Source organism: Leopardus geoffroyi, chromosome B4 (genome assembly GCF_018350155.1).
Source record: "Leopardus geoffroyi isolate Oge1 chromosome B4, O.geoffroyi_Oge1_pat1.0, whole genome shotgun sequence".
Taxonomy (NCBI): Eukaryota; Metazoa; Chordata; class Mammalia; order Carnivora; family Felidae; genus Leopardus; species Leopardus geoffroyi.
Window position 1 is genome coordinate 67088097 of NC_059341.1, and position 23901 is coordinate 67111997.

General features: G+C 37.9%; 1 protein-coding gene across 2 annotated transcripts in view; it reads right to left on the reverse strand.

The window, feature by feature from the left end:
• Positions 1 to 23901, reverse strand: part of CPNE8 (copine 8) — a 236797-nt gene that overhangs the window by 202028 nt on the left and 10868 nt on the right. For both annotated transcript variants that reach the window (XM_045467285.1, XM_045467287.1), the window contains exons 2-3: positions 3858 to 3898; positions 1562 to 1608 (exon numbers count right to left, since the gene is read on the reverse strand). In XM_045467285.1, the coding sequence (XP_045323241.1) occupies positions 1562 to 1608; positions 3858 to 3898 (88 nt within the window). The remainder of the gene's footprint in view (positions 1 to 1561; positions 1609 to 3857; positions 3899 to 23901) is intronic.

The window sequence follows — 23901 nt, forward strand, 5'->3', positions numbered from 1 at the left end:
GCCCCTCCAGTAATGTTATTTTCTGAACACACCTAGTAAGTGCTTACCCCCAGCTAGCCTGACTCTTATGGTCAGTCAGCAGTTCCACTGGATGGCCCCAGGCCTTTGAGAAAGGGAACTCTAGAGTGAATGACAAGAGACAGCATATCTCTTAGGAAAATAATCACAGGAAAAATTAGAGGAATGAGAGAGAAGCATGCACTCACGAGAATGTTATAACAGAGAAGACTAAGATAACATAGGTCTGAATGAATAAAGGACGTGGTTCATTTGAGATTTTTTTTTTGATTAAAGAGAATTCACACCACTGGATAACTGATAAACAAGAAAGGTGTGGGAGGAAAAGTCAAGAGTGACTGCAAAAATTGCAGTTTGATATTTTGGCTGGTGATGCCATTAGCTATATGTGGAGCAAAGAGGCAGTGGCCGTAAGGTAAAGCTGATAAATTTACATTTGTATAAATAGACTTTGAGAAAAATATCACATGGAAATGTCTAGCAACAACTAAATATGAGAAACTGGTGCTCACTATCCCACTGACCCATTATCAGTAGGGGCAATTTTTGAATTGGTTTATTCTGCCAGTTTTGAGAATAAATTACAATGACCTATTCTTATCCTCTATCTCACAGTTGAGACACGCTGGTAAAAGGGCTGGCCGCAAAGCAATCTATGGCAACAAATAGCACAGATCTCACTAGGGAAATCTCACCAGAAACTGTAACCTCATTAAAACAATGCGCTAACTTCCTGGGATAACCAGCAACTACAAGCAGATAGAAATGCCTTTTATTTTAATATGCACCCCCTCTCTTCCAGTGATCGTCCTTCCATTTGAAAGGAGAGATACTCTAGCATATAAATTAACTAAAATAATTCTGCCTCCTTGTTTTTATTTCATTAAACAAAGTAGGTCTGCATTAGGAAACTGAGTTTCTACCTCATTTTCAAACAATAAGTTACTAACTGGCAAAAAGAAGGTGATAGTTAATATCAAGCTCCACACTTAAAATCCTTTAAAGTAATATTTTATAAAATCAGCAGTTGACTTCTAAAAGTGAGACTTAAATCCAGACTTCAATTGTGTAAGGATTGCAACTATTAAATTTACTTTAGACAGAGACAAGTTTCAAGGCTACACTATTCTATAAGAAGGCCATAAATCAGGCAAACATTGAGGATTATTAAAAACAAAACACGGGGTGCCTTGATGGCTCAGTTGGTTGAGTCTCCAACTCTCGGTTTCAGCTCAGGTCATGATCCCATGGGATCAAGCCTCGCATGGAGCCTGCCTAACAATCTCTCAATACCCCACCCCCGCCCCTCTCCCCCACTCATGCTCTCTTTCGGTCTCCAAAATAAAACACATGCACACACACACACACACACACACACACACACACACACACACAAAGATGACTTTCATAAATTAAAAAAATCCAATCTTTCGGTTGAAGAACACTTAAAATAACTAAAATCAAGACAGTATCACTTTGACCACATTTTAACTTATACCATATTTTCCAGTACAATGATTTTTAAAAATTTTTTAATTCTTACCTCTCTCCATTCTTTATTTCCAACTCCTTGTACATATAAGACACAAACTATAAAAGATGAAAAAATAAATGTATAAATGTCTTTTTATAAATACAACATATGAATGTATACAATTTTTTTCCAGCTGTCCAAAAGCTACATCAAAATAATTTCTGGGGGTCCCTGGGTGGCTCAGTCAGTTAAGTGTCTGACTCTCGATTTCGTCTCAGGTCATGACCTCACAGTCGTGAGATGGAGACATGAGTCAGGCTCATCTCTGAGCACGGAGCCTGCTTTAGCTTCTCTACCTCTCAGGGCACCTGGGTGGTTCAATCGGCTGGTTGAGCGACTAACTTCAGCTCAGGTCATGATCTCGCGGTTCATGGGTTCAAGCTCCGTGTTGGGCTCTGTACCGACAGCTCAAAGCCTGGAGCCTGCTTCAGATTCTATGCCTCCCTCTGTCTCTGCCCCACCCCCATTCACGTTCTGTCTGTCTGTCTCTCTCTCTCTCAAAAATAAATATTAAAAAAAATTTAGAAAAAAAAGATTCTCTATCTCTCTCCTTCTGCTCCCTGCCCCTGCTCGCTTGCTTGCTTGCTCTCAAAAAACAAAAACAAAAACAAAAAAATTCCTAATTCCTAGCCTTCTTCTTAGAAGAAACTTGCTAGTAAAACATCAAATGATAAAAACTACCTAAAAAAATAAAATAAAATAAGTGAAATGAAATGAAATGAAAACTATACCAGATCTTTAGAACCTAACATGCATAGATCTAGGCACAAAAACATGTAATAATTATTTGCTAATGTTTTCATCTACATTATTCTACACATATACATAAATTTTTAAACTACAGTTTAACAGTTTGAAATATTTCGTTATGTTACTAGACATAAGGCAAGCTCTTCCTACAATACCTATAATGCTCAATGTCATCACAAGAAGGACAATCTAGAGCATATCACAGTCTACATATGACATTTACAACTCCCACCCTCAATATTTGTAAACTGGTAAGAAAGCCTGTCAACCATGAAAGGAAGTCACAAAAAGAGAAATGAAGTGTTTGGGGTAAAGATTAAGGGATAAAAAAAATTCCCAGTCATTTGTCAAGTGAGCCCCGGGAATTTTTAATACCCACAAATTATAATGCTTTTTCCCCAATGAGTACCTCAAGAATTCTAACATCTTACAAAACCTTCCACCTGTAATTAATCCACATTGGCCCATATTTGTAGAGATGAAGAGGTGCAGGATATTAATTTGTAACTACTACAAGATTTGGAAACACTTGTTGATGTGCACATTACTGCAGCTGTTTTCTAATTTAAACTATCTTTTTCATTTGACAAGTTATCTCCAGTTTTTCAATATATGTAATTAGGAATCAAAAAATTCAGCACAGGGGCGCCTGGGTGGCGCAGTCGGTCAAGCGTCCGACTTCAGCCAGGTCACGATCTCGCGGTCCGGGAGTTCGAGCCCCGCGTCAGGCTCTGGGCTGATGGCTCGGAGCCTGGAGCCTGTTTCCGATTCTGTGTCTCCGTCTCTCTCTGCCCCTCCCCCGTTCATGCTCTGTCTCTCTCTGTCCCAAAAATAAATAAACGTTGAAAAAAAAAATTAAAAAAAAAAAAATTCAGCACATCCATGGTTAAACCTGCCTTTGCATACTCCTTTTATTTACAAAAAAAAAAAAAAAAAAAAAGGAGGAGGAGGAGGAAAAGTCTTACTCTGGGGCTAAATCACTTAAAATTATGGTCCATTATGGTCGCCTTTCAAATATAATTTCTACCATATGGCAATACCATGAGGTTTCAATTTCAGAGTCAACTGTCTCCCATTGTACCTTTGTCTTATTCTCAAAGTGCTAAGCAACTCCCTCTCTTTAGCCAGACTACTGCCCAGGTACATGAGACGCAAGGCTTGAGACTATCCCACTTCCTGCTGTCTGCGCTTTAAAACAAATATTTAACAAGAACTGTATTTAAGATAAAAAGGGGAGGGGACGCCCTGTGGCCCAGTCAGTTGAGTATATGACTCTTGATTTGGGCTCCGGTCAAGATCTCACTGCTCCCTAGGATAGAGCCTCCCATTTGGCTCCACCCTAACAGGGCGGAGCCTGTTTGGGATTTCCTCTCTCCCTCTCTCTCTTTCCCTCCACTGCTAGTGCTTGTGCTCTCTCCTCTCTCAAAATTAATAAATAAACTTAAAAAAATTAAATTAAAAAATAAACAAGAACAATAAGTTTCATACAAATTTTGCAAAATCAAGTAAGAAAAATAAGTAGACTGTTTCAAAAAAGCAAGTAAAAGATACTTACTTGGATCAGATTTGGAGAATGTGTCTCTGTCAAGGAGATTTCTGTTGAATAAAAGAAAATGTTAAATGAATATAAGGCCAAAACATTTACATAAATACATAAATGTATATAAATATGTAACCTTTATATAGATTATATATGTAATACATATAGAGTATATATTGTAATATATAGGTCTTTGATATATGTTATATACACATTATATATGTATATTATGTATACACATATGACTAAATAAAAATGCACCAAAGATCTGGTTATACTTATTCAAAATGAACATCACTGAAGTTCAGGAAGCCAGAGTGAGGGAGGCCTATTTGTTCAGTCTTGTACTACAGCTGGTTGATATCAAAAATGCTCCACATTCTTATATTAAAATCTCTTTGAGAAACTTAACTATTGGAGCACCTGGGTGGCTCAGTCGGTTGAGCATCCAAGTTCGGCTCAGGCCATGATCTCATGGTTCATGAGTTCGAGCCCCACATACATCGGGCTGTCTGCTGTCAGTGCAGAGCCTGTTTTGGATCCTCTGTCCCCCTCTCTTTCTCTGCCCCTCCCCTGCTCATGCTCTCTCTCTCAAAAATAAATAAAACATTAAAAAAAAGAAAGAAAGAAATTTAACTATTTCAAGTTTCCTTTTATCCCTTCATTAATCAGTATACAGATGGTCAGAAATGTTTCCTGAATTGAACTGTGAGCTGTTACTGATGAAAAACTGTTTTGGATTCAGAGCACATGATCACATTAGTTCACACAATTAGAAGGTGACAGGGAAGCACCATCTATTGACATTTCTGTGACATCAATTCTGAGGAATTTTACATTGCTATTGTGGTTTAGGAATTCAAGATGAACATACAGATCTTGCCTGAAGATTTTTTCAGAAGAAAACGTTTAAAAGGTAGAAGAGGCCATCATCAGCATCTACTTGTTCTTATTTACAGATATTTCTGTATCCAAACCAGAATAAAAATGGAAAATCAGTAACTGTGAAGGTCTCAGTTCCTCTGGTACTGGGGTATCCTGTTACCTTCAAGGACAGTAATGCTGTCATTTATGCTCATAACAATATGCTCATAACGATAACCCTGAGTAATCAAAAAAAGTTAACTCGGTATGCCCTGATTAATAAGACAATTAGAAAAATTTCCATCTAGGGACACCTGGGTGATTCCGTCAATTAAGCATCTGACTACCGCTCAGATCGTGAACTCACAGTTGGTGAGTTCAAGCCCTGCATTGGGTTCTTTGTTGTCAGAGCAGAGCCCACTTCAAAGTCTCTGTCCCCCTCTCTCCCTGTCCCTCTCCCACTTGCGCTCTCTCTCTCTCTCTCTCAAAAATAAACTTTGATAAAAAAGAAAAGTTTCCATCAAAACCAGATTTTTTCCTAAAACGTAGTAATTTGAAGCTATATCCTTGCATGAAAAATGTGGCTATCTAGAATGATGATTTAAAGATTCCAAAGTTAAATTTCATATTCATCTTTTATTAATGGGTAATAATTTGTAATCATTAATTACATTTTTATTCTTAATACTTATACTAAAAATCTCATATTTACAAACTGTCTTATTCCTCCACTCAGGACTGCTACTCATGTGCATATATCTGTGCTGCCCATGGTATTTGAAAGGCCTATTTTAATATCAATGTTATCCTTTGATATTATCCAATGATACCCTTTCTTATTTCAGGTTCTCAAAAGTTACTGCATCCATAGAATCACTGTACAAAGAGAAAATTAAAACAGTCAACAGAACAATGCAGCACAGACCAAAATAAATGACATTATGTCTTGAAATGTTCCTAAAAGGAAGAGAAAATATCAGATATATTTATATTTGGAATTAAGTCAGCTTCAAAGAACCACTAGTCAAAAATCAAATTAAAATAATCCTCTGTATCCTAAGCAGACATAGTGACTCCAGCAATGGTTAGCAAACAGTAAATTAAAGCATTTCCATTTGAAAAATTACTGTGATACATATTTACAAAGGTGCTTCTCCACTTAAGTGGAAGTTCTTCAGCCCTCCCCATATCTCTAGCTTTTCACTCATTAGTGTCCTTAAAAATGTAATTTAGCTCTTCCTTTCAGAGTTCATAAAAATGTAGGAGAGAAGATAGTGCAAAATATTGCAATGTGGTTGGGACTCAAAAACTACATTATACACATATTTAAAAGAAAATAATGTGATTTCCATGCTTTAAAAAAACCCTACAGTTTTTAAAAAAAAAAAAAAACTACAGTTTTTAGCCCCAAATATACAATAATGGATTTCTATCGATAATAAAGACAAATATTTTAAAACATAGATTCTAGAGGTCACATGGTTTCTTCTAACCATTATGGTCCATATTACACATGGTAAGACCAAAAATAAAGAAATAAAAAAATCTTAGGTTCAATATATGATGAGAAATAAAACTCCATAATCTCATCATAAATTAGCCCCTGAAATTTGCAATTTGACTTTCCCATTGCTGTTTGACAATAAATTTCATTAATAAAATTCAAACATATATGAATTTAAAAGTTCAGAAAAGGCAAATATTCTTAAATAGTATATACACTGTAAAAGGCCAGCAATTACCAAAATGCATCACAAAGTTTGGTTTGATGATAGGAATGAAGGTTTTTACCTTTTCAACATCCTATTAAAAATAAAGCACATTCACATTAAGTAAAATAAGAGGTGTTATTGCAAAGGCTGTTCTATAAAAAAGAAGCTAGGCTGAGGCTCAGAGGCACCGAATAAATGAATAAGAATACACACAGCCTGGGACTGACTAATCCAAAGGAGTCAACCCTTCTGTATCTCTGAACTGGATTTCTCTGCTCTTTACAAAATGCCACAGTGTCTGGAGAAGTCCAAAAGAAACAACTTATTTTCCTATGAGGGTTGGGGAATCTGGAAGGTCTCCCATTACATCCACTGGTTGAGCCACTGGAGTATAAAATAAAATAAATTTCTGTCCATAGACCAATATGAAGAGTGATCCTGACTATGGAATAGAGACATTAGGATAAGAGACAAACATAACCGTATTTATTCATAGAAAAATGTCTTAGTTTTCTATATGAGGCACTATAAGAAACAACGCACACACACACACACACACACACACACACACCACTCATTAACTTTTATATGGGAAAGTTACTCTTCCCTCCATGGGGTTGTCATTTGCTTGAGTCAGGATACCTATCCCTTTATGCCTATAATTTTATAATGTGATGTTGCATTTCAAGAATAGATTAAAAATCCTGAATGTATCTTTCTATTCTGTAAATCTAGATGTAGCCAAAACAAGAAAGAGAGCAAAATCCTGAAAATAAATTATTGAAAAATACAGTATATGAGAAGAAAACTTACTTGAAGAAATAACCCAATCAAAATTATAATCCACGAATTGCCTGAGTTGTTCTAGTAACCATTCATCCTCAAATTTCAATTAAAATCCCTGGACTTAAAAGAGTACAATTGAAATAGCATCACTAAAACTGAGGCCCAATTAATTAAGCTCTAACCTGCATGAAGAAATACTAGGTTAATGGAAGAGGTGTATTTTGCACAAAACCTGAAACAGGAGAACAGATAAGCAAGAATTTAGTAACACCTTTCCAGGACCATCCAGGAGAAAGGCTTCCCTGACTCCCCCTTAACTATTCAATCCTCATAGGTACTGATCCCTTGTAACAGTGACTGATACATCAAGCTACCCCCCCCTTGATGACAAGTCAGCTCATTCTATAACCCTGCCTTCTCTGATTTTATGCCCAAGTCACCTTCCAATTGTAAGGTAGTTCTCATATCATTATTAGCACAGAACTATACTGAGTGACCAACATGAAAATTACAATTTTTTTTTGATCACTGTAGTTTTTATTCTTTTTTTTTTATTTTTTTGAGAGAGAGAGAGAGAGAGAGAGAACACAGACCAGCACGAGAGAGGGGCCAAGGGAGAGAAAGAATCCCAAGCAGGCTCCATGATCAGTACAGAGCCCCATGCAGGGCTTGATCTCACCACCGTGGGATTATGACCTGAGCAGAAATCAAGGGTCAGATGCTCAACCGACTCAGACACCCATGCACCCCTGTAGTTTTTATTATTATCATTCCAAGACCCATACTGAACAGCTGACTAGTCCCTTAAAACGACCTCTCAGGCTTGTCTTTTTCTCACTGGAAAATAGTAATTTTCTTAAAGCTTCAGGGCAATTCTGCAAGTGTTTTTCAAGCAAATACTCTATGCCCAAGACCTAATTAAACACTACCAAAGATAGAATAAATATTAAAGGCATGTTCCTTTATTTGAAGAAACCTGAACTGTGCTAGGTAGACAAATTCACAGAAATAACTAATTAGCAACATTGGACGGTATAGAAAATAACAGTAGATTATGGGGAGAAGGAACAGTAACCTAAAAACAGTCAAATTGACTAAGATACAACACCAAAACAAATCACGTACAATGGTTAGCTTTTATCCTATATTTTTATTTTTTTATTTTATTTTATTTTTTTAAATTTCTTTAACGTTATTTATTTTTGAGACAGAGAGAGACAGAGCATGAACTGGGGAGGAGCAGAGAGAGAGGGAGACACAGAATCGGAAGCAGGCTCCAGGATCTGAGCTGTCAGCACAGAGCCCGATGCGGGGCTCGAACTCACGGACCGTGAGATCATGACCTGAGCCGAAGTCGGACGCTCAACCGACTGAGCCACCCAGGCGCCCCTATCCTAGATTTTTAAAAATATACTAGTGGGAAAAAACAATTTATAGGTATGTCTACATAATTAAACCTTAAAAAATGAACATCTTGAACTACCTTATTTATAAAAAGTTAGGGGTACCTGAGCGGCTCAGCTGGTTAAGCATCTGACTCTTGATTTTGGCTCAGGTCATGATCTCATGGTTTGTGGGATTAAGACCGGCATCTGGATCTTTGCCGACAGCCTGGAGCCTCTTGGGATTCTGTCTCTCCCTCTCTCTCTGCCCCTTCCCCGCTCACACATGCTCACGCCCTCTATCTCTAAATAAATAAATATTTAAAATAATAATAATAAAATAAAATAAATAAAAAGTTCAAGTATCCATCTCTGTTATACATAATCTGGCTTTATGAATGGATTATTAAAACTTCTAATACTTCATATGTACAGTGATCATAGAATAACATGATCAATTAAGATAAAGTGATCGGTAAGCAAGTTAACCTAAAAGTCGTAGGCATGCTGCTCGTTCTTTCCCACTCAGTAAATGAAATCACCTGATAAATATTCTTTTTGATTTAAAATTCTTTAAAAGGGAAGCATATCATCATTCTAACACAAATGCAATTTGGACAAGAAAATCTACTCTATATATGTTATGAATTTTAAAGTTAATAGTTTCACTGTAGAAACAATTTTGCTATCTGTGACCTTCTAAAGTGCTAATTTAACAAAACACACAACATAGTTGTTTTAGGGACTAAATCTTAATTGAAGATACGAAGTGAGCTCCAAAAGTACAGCTACTTGTGGTCAACAAAGTTTACACATAAAGGGTTATACTGCTATACATGATTGGAATTGATCTACTTATTTTTTAATTAAAACAAAAATATAGTTTATGAATAGAGCCAAATAAGATACTGTTCTATTTAATTTTCCATAGGAGCAAAAATATAAGCTATAAATAAACAGGGTCCAGCTTAAATTTTCCACATGTGGACAGAGAACCACATCTCTGAATCATACAATCTCTCCTGAAAAATTGTTTTGTATCTATAAACAGAATGATTCTGGGCTTAATTAAAATTTAGGAAATTATTGGGAGCCTTTTATTTACCTGTTATTCAGTATAGTCTCGGCATCATCGACTGCCTTCAAGGTCTTTATCAAACACTGCTTAGGCAGCCACAGAACCTAGCACATAAGCACAGGCTCAACATGCACCAATTGAATGAGTGAATGGTTTTAGTATCCAGTCAAAAGCATCAGCATTTTTCACTTTAGGTATGGTGAAGTATCTTATTATGGAAAGAAGAACAGAAGAAGGTGGCATTTATGGCCTTTGCCCTAATAAGTAATCCATTAACTGAAAAAACCTATGACTTCTTTACTGGCATCATAAATATGCTCCATGTCACTAGGCCACGCCCAGGGTCCTTACTCTGGGCATTATATTGTCTTATAGACTAGAACGAGGAAGTTCTTGATATATATATATATCTCCACTACACACAGACACACACACACAAACATATTTTCACGCACATACACACAAAATGGTTTTCAGATACTTTTAATATTTTTATTTTTAATGTTCATTTATTTATTTTTGAGAGTGAGAGAGACAGAGAGACAGAGTGTGAGTGGGGGAGGGTCAGAGAGAGAGGGAGACACAGAATCCGAAGCAGGCTCCAGGCTCCGAGCTGTCAGCACAGAGTCCAACATGGGGCTCAAAATCACGAATGTGAAATCATGACCTGAGCTAAAGTCAGACACTTAACTGAGCCACCCAGGTACTCCAAGATTTTTTTATATAAAAGAAGGAAATCAAAACTTTTTTGAGCAACTGAAAGAAAATGTATCCCATCTTTGAAGTGATTTGAATGTAATATTTAATCCTCTTTGACTCACTTAGTCATCTTTTTACTATTATTCACTGAACAAATATTATCTCTGGAAATTTAGCACACAAATTTAAGGAAAAAATATTTTTCCTGAAACTACAATTTCTTTTTTAAAAAAGTTTATTTATTTATTTTGAGAGACAGAGAGCAAGCACGAGCGGGGAAGTGGGTAGAAAGAGGGGGACAGAGAAAATCCCAGGCAGGCTCAACACCCCACACTAAGCCCAACAACACGGGGCTCAGTCTAACAACTGTAAGATGATGACCTGAGCCCAAATCAAGAGTCAGAAGTTTGACTGAACGACCCAGGTACCTTGAAACTACAATTTCTATGGCAAAGGGCAAACAGATTATGCACAGGCAAAAAGTAAAGCTTTTAGAAATGAAAAAATGAAGTATTTTGAAACTGAAGCTTACTGAAAAGCTGAAGTCAGCTAGACTCTAAGATACCAAGTAATTCTGAAGGATAGGGTCATTGGAAAGTACTTAACAAGATTATCTGGCTTTCAAGAAAATAAGAATAGACTTTCAGGTTTGAAGTTGTGCAAATAGACTAAAAATTCAGTTCGAGAGCTGCCTCTCATAGCCTGAGCAACCAAGGAGAACTCTATCATGTGTGATACATATTACCCCACTAAAACTGGAAATAAAATAAACTTTAAGTGTTTCTCAGTTTCGCTGAAATTGGCTGTTTAAACTATTTATTAGTACTGCTGAGCTGAATGGGTTAGTGACAAAAATCTATTTTCAACTTTTGCATGGGTTGAATTTGGTTTTGATATTAAAAGAAATTTCAGGGGAAGATAATGCTGAAAAGTTTTATGCTTCTCTAGAGGCATTCAGTATGATTGATATTCTTGGAAATTACTTAAAAGAAAACCCAGGCTTTTTCAAAATGTGACATATCAGAGCTCTGGTTTGCCAAGCTAAGGTAAACAGAAGAACCCACTGGTTTGAAGTAATGTAAGGTCAGCTTGGGGCAATACGAGCTTTCAGAAAAAGGTACAAAACCCAATCCTCTTCTTTCATCTAGAGAAGTGATACATAACATTTAACCAAAAAAAAAAAAAAAAAAAAAGAGAGAGAGAGAGAGAGAGAAAAGAAAAAAGAAAAAAAATGGGCAGGATAAGAAGACACTGAAAACAGAACATGGAGCTTCTTAAAAAACATAAAGTCATGCACAAAACTAATCTCATTATATTTACCCCAATCTTGTGGCTCCATTTCATATCTCAGTAAGTGGCAACCATGGAAGGCAGCAAAATGCTCCCTCCCAAACATACTAGACAGGTCCTCATCCCTAGAACCTAAAAGTGCCCTAATGTGAGAGGAAAAAATCCTGCATAGACATGGATCCTGAGATGAGGAGATTATTCTGGATTATTTGAGTGAGCCCCAAACACAATCACATATATCCTTATAGGAGGAAGCCAGAGGGAGATTTGACACCGACAGGAGACAATGACATGAACAAAGCAGAAAGATATTAGAAGACTCTGGCCTCAGAGACCGAAGTGATGCAGCCACAAGCCAAGGCATGCTGGCAGCCATCAGAAATTGGAAAAGGCAAGAAAGGGATTCTCCATCACAGTCCCAGAGGGAGAGCAGCCTGGCCAGCATCTCGGTTTCCACTACTGACTTCACACTTCCAGCCTCCAGAACTGTGAGAAAATAAATTTCTGATGTTTTAAGCCAACAAGTCTGTGGTCCTTTGTTACACAGGACGCTAATACAGCAACACGATCCAACTCACATCTCTGTCTTCCAAGCCAGAGTCATCCTCCCCAACCCCCCATTCCCCTATCCCTCTCTCCCTTAATGCTTTTTCTCCACCTTGGCTTCTGTTTCCAAGTCCCAACTACTTCCCAGACCCTAGAGCCTCAAGTCATCTTTCTGCCTCCTGTATCTCAGTTCATTTGTCAAGACACCTCCAAGAGAAAGTTCTCCACAGTAAAACCTAATCAAATGGCTTCATTGCATAAAATCCATTACATCTACAAAAACTTCAAACTCCGTAACATACCACTAAATACCTGCTACATTCTGAACAAAATGAAATGAACTGCAACTAATGTTATCATTCATCACTTTGGAAGCACTAGGGAGTAAGATAGAAAGTGATAATGAGACACAGTATCGCAAATTATCATTGCTTGCAGATTTAATTTTGTACCTAGGGAAAAAAAAACCAAGAGAATTGGTTAATAAAATCTTTCAAAATTAATGAGATAATTCAGTAAAAAGCAACTGGAGACATGATGAATACATAAAAGCCAATAATTTTCCTAGGTATCAACTGTTAATAATTCTTCTATGCCATGTGGACTTTTTGGTAGTTGTCTGTTGCCTTCAATTGCTGGTATTGTGAGGACTATGCAACTCTTTCAGTATACTATAACCTTGCTACCAAGACTCAGACCAAATTCTGACAAAGAAACATTTGTTACCAAGTGGAACTCAAAACAGTCAGGCAATATGCTGTACAGGTTTAACCAAGTTCCAGCTCTCTATTGCTGATTTCAGGCATTCCAAATACACCGTAAGGCTTATGTGACAATGTTCTGGTAGCAAGATTCAACTAACCTTCTGGTCAAATCAGTCTAGAGAATCGTCTAAACATTCTGTGCCTATAACCAAGGAAGTCCTTAGGCCTAAAGCACCACTACAAATGGCAGAATCACAGGATTCATGAGGTATGTATGTGACCTGTTCACTCGTGCAGTATTTCTAGCTAATATACATATCTTTCTTTTATAACAACTTTACTCAGATATAATTGCCTTACTGTAAAGTTCACCCTTTTAAAGTGTTACCAGGGGCTGTGGAAGGTGGAATAGGGAGTGATTACTAATGGGTAGAGGTTTGGGGGGGTGGATGTGGGTGGTGCCAATGTTTTAACATGAGATAGTGGCAATGATTGTGAAATATACGATAATCAATCATCACCACTGCCTCATGTTAAAACATTGGCACCATCCACATCCATCCCCCCAAAACCTCTACCCATTAGTAATCACTCCCTATGCCACCTTCCACAGCCCCTGGTAATCACTAATCCACTTTGTCTCTATGTATTTGGCTAAATGAAATCATACAATATATAATCTTTCATGACTAGATTATTTCACTTAGGCTAATGTTTTTAAGATTTATCCATATTGGAGGTACCTGGGTGGCTCAGCCAGTTGAGCATCTATCTGACTCTTGATTTCGGCTCAGGTCATAATCTCACAGTTTGTGAGATCAAGCCCCCCTATTAGCATGCAGCCTACTTGGGATTCTCTTCTCCCTCTGCCCCTCCCCCACTAACACATGCGTGCACACACTCTCTCTCTCTCTCTCTCTCTCTCTCTCTCTCTCAAAATAAATAAACTTAAAAAGAAGATTCATCCATGTTGCAGTAAGTATCAGTGCTTTATTCCTTTTTAATGGCAAATAATATTCCATTGTATGGATATATCACATGCTCATTAGATAATACACATTTGGGCTGTTTCCAGTTTTTGGCTCTTGTCGATAATGCTGTCATGAACATCTGCTTACAAGTTTTTATGGGGACACATGATCTCATTTCTCTTGGGTATATACTTAGGAGTGGAATTTCTAGATCGCATGGTAACTCTGTTTTTTACATGTGGAGAACTGCCAAAGTACTTTTCAAAGCAGCTGTACCACTTGACATCCCCACCAGCAATAAATGAGGGTTGCAATTTCTCTATATCTTCTCCAGTGCTTATTATTGTCTGGTGTTTTTTTAATTATGATCATCTAGTTGCGTAAAGTGGTAAACCCACAAATCTGATCATTTCTGATATCCATATTAACAACAAAACCCTCTAGTGTTGAACAAGATAAAGAGAGTAGAACAGTCCAGAGTAGGCACTTCTGGAGTGTGGACTTCTGATTAACTGCAAATACTACCAGATCACACCCAAAGTATGTGGTCCTAAGATATGTTGGATTTAACTCTACAATCTAACACACACATCTATATGATACTGTCTCTGCTGAAATATTTGAAAGTAAATTATGGAAAATATAACATCAGCCAGAATCAATTAGAAAAGACTGGAAGAAAATTTAACATACTGCTTTTAAAATCTTGGCATGAAGAATACTTTCTAAGCTTTACACAAAGCTCAGAGAACATTGATTCATTGATAATGAATGTATTTTTTTTTAATTTTAGTGAGAGAGCAAGCAGGGGAGAGGGGCTGAGGGAGTGAGAGAGTGAGAGAGAGAGAGAGAGAGAGAGAGAGAATGAGAGAGAGAATCTTAAGCAGGCTCCATGCTCAGTGTGGAGCCTGAGGTGGGGCTTGATCCTGAGACCCTAGGATCATGACATGAGCTGAAATCAAGAGTTGGGTGCTCAACCAACTGAGCCACCCAGGCACCAGTTAATAAATGCATTTTAAACTTCTACACAGAAATGATACAGTAATTAAAATTAAAATACAATATTTGTTACATATAGGGTGGATAAAATGTTAAAGCTATAAATATGCAAAACATTCTCTAAATAATGGGCTAAAGAAGTGAATAGGCATTTTGTAAGAGAAGAAATACAGTTACTCACTGAACGTGCTAAATGAAGTTCATACTCAGTAGTCATCAATGACATGCAAATACACTAAGATAGTGTTCTCCTGTGATATAAATATTAGCTGCGTGAATTAAGGCTCATTTAGTTGTAAGTGACATAAAAGAGGGAAACTTAGGATGAAAGCATGGTGATGTTTTATGGAACCCAGAATTAGGAATGTAGCAGTACCCGTGGAAAGAACTGAACCACAAAGCCCTGACAAATCAGCAGAGAACAACACCATGAGGCAATGAGCAGGAATCCAGGGTCGGCAGACAGCAGACCACATGCCAGGCCTCCTGAAACTTTCCAGTGGCATGTCAACAGGAGCATTTTAACAATAGCAGTGAGGGTTCTGTGGAGGCGGTGGAAAGGGATTTATCGGGATGGCAGTGGAGATCATTCATGTGGAGTCGTGTGCTCTGAGTTCCTGCTTTCTAGGCTTGTAGAAAGGAAATCAAGTTCAGGTATTTATATCCGGAGTAGAAAATCCAAGAAAAAAAAAGCAGACTACCATCTTGTCTAAGTCATCATAACATGGATATAAATGGATATATTCTTTAAATATATCTAAATAAAGGCACAAAGAGGGATGCCTGGCTAGCTCAGTCGGTTAAGCCTCAACTTGGTCTCAGGTCATGATCTCATGGTTCTTTGGGTTCAAGCCCCGCATTGGGCTCTCTGCTGCCAGCACAGAGCCCACTTCACACCCTCAGTCTCCCTCTCACTCTGCCCCTCCCCGGCTCACTCTCTCTCTCTCTCTCTCAGAAAGTAATCTCTTTTTTTTCATTAAAAAGATACTGTTTAAATTTTTAAAAGGCACAAAGAGATGCCTAGGTTGATATGCTCTATCACTGGGCGGGATTTGGGGTGATTTGTACATTCTTTTTTGTTCTTTCCGGTGCTGCTTGGTTTTGTGTGTATATGTCTGTGTATGTGTGTCTATGTGTGTGTGCATGTGCACATGGGTTTTTATACAAGCATGTAGCACTTTTCTAAAACAATAGATTTTTTAGAGAACCTTTGCCACCTTCATGAGGTGATCCACTGTTTTCCAACTATTTCTGTTGAATACCAGTATAAAAATAAGAGTTCCTTGCTAAGTGACAGGAACTTTCTATACACTTAAATGATTTTATATCATACAATCCTTGTAGCAACTATACAAGAAGGAACTTTTATCCTCACTTATACACCAAAGCTGAGAGAGATTTACCTAATTTTAGTTGGCAATATATGGAGCTGCAGTTTCAATACAGATATTTCCATCTCTATACCTGTGCTCTGCTCCTTAATACATTACACCACTTCCCTTATTATGTTACAACACTTGAGACTAGGTATCATCATTTTCCCCAATCTCTCCTGCTGCTTGCTCTAAAAGCAGGAACTGCTTTCAGCTCACTTGCTAACAGCTAGGTGGGCAATGACCTTGCACATATTTTAAACAATTTCCAGGGTTTATTACTTCTCCCAGAGTCATTGCACAAAGCATATTTGCAGGTGACAATCACTTGTCCAAACACTAAGAGCTAGTGACCGTGATAGGTCCACAAATCACCACCGAGTAAAAAGCTGAAGGCTAACACTACTCTGTCAACATCAGCTCAGAGGTAGCTGCCTTCTGTGCACCATTTCAAAAATATATTGGTCACATGACTAGGCTTTCTAACTGTTTCTTTATCTATTACTGTTGAGCAACATATTGCTTCTATGTGGGGAAGAAGTAATGTGTCTCCAGGCTCAATATTTCCAAAAAGAATCTTTATATGTAAGGTTGTCTTGAGTCAGCTCTCTTTAAGATTTATTAATCAATGCACAGTTATGCCAATGAGAAAAATAATATGCCTATGAAGGTAAGGCTAGATTGGCTGAGTTTTGGTCCTCCAGATTTTAAGTAACATCTTCTGTAATTTCTTTGGATCACTGATCATTGAACAATTGAAATGTCCTTAAGAGCAATCTGAGAATCAACAACAGAATTTAAATAGAAAGAATTAGGGGGCACGTGAGTGGCTCAGTCAGTTAAGTGCCCACTGCAGCTCAGGTCAGGACTTCACCTCAGGTCATGATCTCACATCTCGCGGGTTCAAGCCCCACGTTGGGCTCTGTGCTGCTCTCTGAGCCTAGAGCCTGCTTTGGATTCTGTGTCTCCCTCGCGCTCTGCCCCTCCCTAACTCATTCTCTCTCTCTCTCTCTCTCTCACTCTCTCTCTGTCTCTCAAAAATAAATAAACATCAAAAAAAAAAAACTTTAAACAGAATTAATCTGGAAAGGAAATTTGTTTGTAAACATAAATGACCAGGTGAGACAGGATGATGGAAAATAATTTTCTAATACTATCTGTTATACTTGTTACTAATGATTACACAAGGAATCTCCCCTGACTCAAAAATACTCATCTAGGTCCAAAAAATAAATATATAAACAAATAAAGCTCAGTAGCAACTATGAACCCATGCTGCCTATAATATTATACAAATCCTAAAAATAACATAGTGAAACAGATATAGGCAATTGTTCAGCCAAGCCTCATTGTTCCTGCCTTTATACAACTGATTTTTTTTTTTTTTCAAATCAAATGATGTTACTCTCTTTCCTGTACTAATGCCTTCCAGTCATGGTTCCATTCATCTGGGATGCTCTACTTTCCTTTCGTCAACTATACATTGAATAAATAAGTAAACACTATCTATATGCAAAACATTTTACTAGATATTAAATGGATACAAAGGGAAAACACAGTTCCTGTCCTATAGGAATTTATAATGTAATAGTTGTCTGATACTCTCAAATGTTTATTCAACAAACACTAAGTTACTAAATGACAGAAAAAAGATTTGGCATTGGAGACTGTGATATGAACACATGGGCTCCTGACCCTGGATTATTTATATTCTATTAAGAGGACAGATTCGTAAACAAATACGTGCAGCAGAATGTGGAATGTGGAATGATCCTTCTATCTGAAGGATCAGGGAATGTCTTCATAGTGAGAGTGATGCCTGAACCATCAGTAGATTCTGTCTATCGAGTGAGATAATAAAGTGAGGCAGAACTATTGCCACCAAAAACAAGGATTAAGCATCATAGTTGCCTCAGGAAATACAGGGGGTCTGAAATGACTTAGAGTTTTGGAGAGAGTTTTTAGAGCCCAGTGGGGGAAGAAGAGGGTGGTGGGACATAGGGAGAAAGAGAAGAGGCTGAATCGATAAGTGAGGGTTTGTAACGTTCTCATGGCCTTAATACATAGACAATTAAAGGGTATAACACAAGGGAGTAAGAGTATGATGGTATTTGTGCTTTCTGAACAGGCCTCTAGTAGCCCAAAGAGCAGGATTCATGGCAGGAAAGAGGCAAGGGGACAGAACAAGATGTGGGGTTGAAACAGTTTGCCATGGTGTCCGCAGGAGTCAGATAGGTCTGGGCCCAGTCAGAACCAGAGAAGTCGGCCACATTAAAGAGCTAACGTAGAAGTAGAAGAGGCAGGAGATCAAGGTTTGAGGCTCAACTGACAGAAATTCTATGGGACTTGGGGGAATGGAGAAAATGGAGTTGAGGAGTCATTCCCTTCAGGGAGGCAAACTGGAATTCTAAGGAGTGCCCATACACAGTCTGAAAAATCTCTGAATCAATTCTTATAACGATAACCCTAGTTTAGAACAGATGGTGTAAATCATTCCCCCAAAATGAAAATGATACAACCACCCAATAATTTCATTTTTTTAAATCACAGCTTTTTATATGTGTACTGGAAAATATTCACCAATCATCATCATCATATCATCGTGTATTAAACTAATTCATCCATTTATGGCCCTCACCGAAACAAAACCCTTTCATAATTTTGTTTTTTGTTTTTGTTTCTGTTTTCCTAGTAAGAACCACTATTGAGGTCAGTGTCTCTGGAACGATTTGATTTGTAATCAGGCAGGATATAACATTTTAGGCAAAATACAATCAATTGAGCGCTTAGATACTTCAGCTGTGTCACAAGCACTTTGTAAACCATTTAGCCTATCCAACAAAACTTTACAACCAAACAAGTGCAGGAAACAATGTGGTTTATGGATAATGACTTAAGTAATATATTCATTTTTTACTCGTGCACATGAGAAGAAGTTCTGTGAGGGGTTTTTTTTTTCCTTTTTCTATAGAAAGCATTGTTTCCTCTTCCATCATCCCCTTCTTAATACTTTTTTTTAGTTGAATTTAGACTTTTCTGAAATTTTGTTTTACCACTTCATGGCACAAAATTAAAATTGGTGGAACAAAAACACAGGGACTGACAGAAAATCCGTTAGATAAGAAACCCGTTGCTTCTCGAAGAGGCCAGGCCACCAAACAGATCTCCTTCCCCAAGATTATACCTAAGTGAAACCATCATGTCGATGCACCTTATCAGCTCACCAAGTTATTTATTAGAAACAGCTCTCCCCAAGACAAAATCTTCTTTGGGTCAAAGATTTGCTCATTTATGTTCTTATTTGGGTATATTATATATGATATCCCCATACATACAAATTCTATCATTTTTCTTTTTCACATATTATTCATCCCAGATTAAAGAAGCAAATCACCTGTCAGTATTCAGAAAGTACTAAGTGTCCACTTCTAAAACTAGTTTTGTTACTTGGAGGCAAAGTAAGTTCATGTAAAATTATTTATTTGTCTTTCAATTGTTCACAAATAAAACTTTATGGAATGTTTTAGATAAACTAAGTTTGATTCATTGTATGTTTTTATCAAATTATACTAGTAAAACGAGTCATTTTTATGCTTTTATTATATATACAAACCAATATTTTTAAAGTACAGATATACACAAATTCATGTCTTTACACATGTGTAAATTCATGTGTCCAGAATTATTCTTCCAATCTGTCCATAAGGCAGCAAATGTTTATTAAACTCCTTCCATGTGCAAAGCACACAGGTTTTGTGAAAATCAATGGTAAGAAAATATTGCACTCTTGAAGCTGATAGAGACAAACATGCGAAAAACCTAAATAATTATGTCAGAATAAAAGAAAACCACAAGAAATGTAGTGTAGGAACTCCAAGGAAGAAATTATTAATTCCACTTTGGGAATCTATTTTATGGTATACAGGCATACCTCACTTTATTTTGATTTCCTTTATTGTGTTTCACAGATAACTGTGGTGGGGTTTTTTGTTGTTGTTGTTTTTTTTGTTTTTTTTTTGTTTTTTTTTTTGTTTTACAGACTGAAGCTTGCGGCTACCCATGTCGAGCAAGTCACTCGGTGCTATTTTCCCAGGAGCATTTTTGCTCACTTTGTGTCCACATTTTGGTAATTCTCCTAATATTGCAAGCTTTTGCATTGTTTGTTATGGTGATCTGTGAATCAGTGGTCTTTGACGTTACTATTGTAACACCTAATTGTTTATGGCACCATGTACCACACTCATATAACATAGAAGACAGCAAACTTAATCGTAACTGTTGTGTGTGCTCTGACCACTCTACTGACCTAATGTTCCCCCATCTCTCTCCTTCTCAGGCTACTCTATTCCCTGAGACTCAACAATAACGAAATTATTATTCAGGTGAGAGAAAGAGTCGTACATCTCTCACTTTATTTTTAAGTTTATTCATTTATTTAGAGAGAGAGATTGGGAGCAGGAGAGAGGCAGAGAGAGGGGGAGAGAGAGAATCCCAAGCAGGGGCTATACTGTCAACACACAGCCCGACACAGGGCTCAAACTCATGAACCGTAAGATCATGACCTGAGCCAAAATCAGGAGTCGGAGGCTTAACAAACTGAGCCACCCAGGCGCCCCTCTCGCTTTAAATCAAAAGCTAGAAATGATGAAGCTTAGTCAGGAAGGCATGTCGAAAGCCAAGAGAGGCCAAAAGCCAAGCCTCTGGAGCCAGTTAGCCAAGTTGTGAATGCAAAGAAAAAGTTCTTGAAGGAAATTAAAAGTGCTACTCCAGTGGACATACAAACGATAAGAAAGCATGAAAGCTATGTTGCTGATATGGAGAAAGCTTGAGAGGTCCGTATAGAATATCAAACTGGCCACAACATTCAACGTTCCCTTAAGCCAAAGCCTAATCCAGAACAAGGCGCAAACTCTCTTCAGTTTTGTGATGGCTGAGAGAGGTGAGGAAGCTGCAGGAGAAAAGTTGGAAGCTGGCAGAGGTTGGCTCATGAAGCTTAAGGAAAGAAGCTGTCTCCATAACATAAAAATGCAAGACGAAGCAGCAGTTGCTTATGGAGAAGCTGCAGCGAGTTATCCAGAAACTCTAGCTAAGATCATTAATGAAGGTGGTTACACTACACAACAGATTTTCAGTGTAGATGACACAGCCTTCTAGTAGAAGAAGATGCGATTTCATAGGTAGAGAAGAGAAGCCAATACCTTCTCCTCAGGCTGACCCCCTAACAAGGGGCTGATGCAGCTCGTGACTTGAAGTTGAAGCCAGCGCTTATGGATCATTCCCAAAATCCTAGGGCCCTTAAGAATTATGCTAAATCTACTCTGCCTGTTCTCCATTTAAGGAACAACAAAGCCTGGATGGCTGTACATCTATTTAGAACATGGTTCACTGAATCTTTTAAGCCCCCTATTGAGAACTATTACTGAGGAAAAAAAAAAAAAAAAAGATTTCTTTCAAAATACTGGTTATTGACAATGCGCCTGACCATGCAAGAGCTCTGATGAAGGTGCACAGTGAGATTAACGTTGTTCTTATGCCCACTAACAACATTCATTCTGCAGCCCAAGGATCAAAGAGTGATATTGACTTTCAAGAATTATTATTTAAGAAATACCTTTCATAAGGCCAAAGCTGCCACAGTCAGTGATTCTTCTGATGGATCTGGGCAAAGAAAATTGAACGCCTTCTGGAAAGCATTCACCATTCTAGACAACATTAAGAACATTTGTGATTCATAAGAAGAGGTTAAATATTAACATTAACAAGAGTTTGGAAGAAGTTGATTCCAAATCTCACGGATGAGTTTCAGGGGTTCAAGACTTCAGTGAGGAGATAACTGCAGAGGTGGTGGAAATAGTGACTAGAATTAGAAGTGGAGCCTGAAGATGTGACTGAATTGCAGCAACCTCCTGATAAAATTTGAATGGAAGAGGGTGCTTGTTATTGCTTGTTATGGATGAGCAAAGAAAGTCGTTTTTTTTGTTGTTGTTGTTTGTTTGTTTTTTGAGAGGGGGAGAGGGGCAGAAAAAAAGGGAGAGAGAATACCAAGGAGACTCCACTCAGCATGGAGCCCCACGTGAGGCTCGATCTCACGACTGTGAGATCATGGCCTGAACCAAAATCAAGGGTTGGACGCTTAACCGACTGAGCCACCCAGGAGCCTGGAAAGTGGTTTCTTGAGATGGCATCCACTTCTAGTAAAGATACTGTGAAGATTCTTAAAATAACAAAGGATTTAGAATATTACATAAATTTAATTGATAAGAAGTGGCATGGTTTGAGAAAACTGACTCCCATTTTGAAAGAAGTTCTGTGGATAAAATGTTCTCAAACAGCATCACATGCTACAGAGAAATCTTTCATGGAAGGAAAAGTCAATCAATGCAGCAAACTTTGTTGTTCTCTTATTTTAAGAACTTGCCACAGACATCCCAATCTTCAGCAACCGCCACCATGATCAATCAGCAGCATCAACATCGAGGCAAGAACCTCCACCAGCAAAGTGATGGCTTGCAGAAAGCTCAGAGGATGGTCAGCATTTGTTAGCAATAAAGGGTTTTTTATTAAAGAATGCACGTTTTGTTATACACAGTGCTACTGCATGCTTAACAGACTGCAGTATAGTATAAACATAACTTTCACATGCACTGAGAAACCAAAAAATTTATTTGACTCATTTTAACGCAATATTCCCGTTACTGTGGCGGTCTAGAACCAAACCCACAATATCTCCAATGTATACCCTGACAATCAAGGATAGGTACAGAAATTGGGGGGGTGTGGGAGGGGGGCGTGGTGGAAGGCTTTTCAGCCTGAAGGAAAGTACCAACAATGGTGAGAAGCAAGAGCATACACAAGAGACATGGAGATCGGCAAGTACTCCACTTTGGCTAGAGTCCATGTCTGAGATGTGACTGGCAGGGGATGTCTGTCCAGGATGAGGGAAGACTGTGAACACCACGTTAAGGTGCTTGGATTCTATTTTGTAAGCAAAGGAGAAAGACTGAAAGTTTCTGCACAAGGAAAACCACATAATTCAACCTTTGTTTGGGAAGCTAACTACATAACAGGTGAAGAATAGACCAAAAACATGAATTCTGGAGTCACAGAGAGTAGTTCAGAGAATATTTTAACATTCTTGGGGGAAAATACAACTTCCTGAACAAAAAGGCTGGCAGCAGGAATGGAAAGGGAAGCAATAAACATTTTGGAGAGCCGAGCCGAATAGAAAGTTGTGACTGAGCAGACACTGTAAGTAGGTTAAAGGTTATAACAATAGAAAAGTAATAGTATACATGTTGGTATTGGTTTACTTTATTTCAAAAGTCAAAATCAAATGTAGACAGTATGCTTTCCCACAAAACCCAGATGTTCCCTAAGAATCTTTCCAGGTGCTACTTCAGGCAGCCAGCGCTTAGGAACAACTGATTGGTAAACACAAAATTGAAGCAATTTGCCATCTCCACTCAAAGCTCTATCTTTGCCAAGAGGTGGGGGCAGGGGGGGTGCGCAGGGGTAACATATCACAAAAGTAAATTGAAAGAAAGGCACAGACATCTATTAATATCAAACATTGTTCATTTTCAGGATGAAGAAAGCTAGCTATAGATCCCTGGAACAGCAACAGTAGAATTTGACATCCCTTCGGGAGAATATTA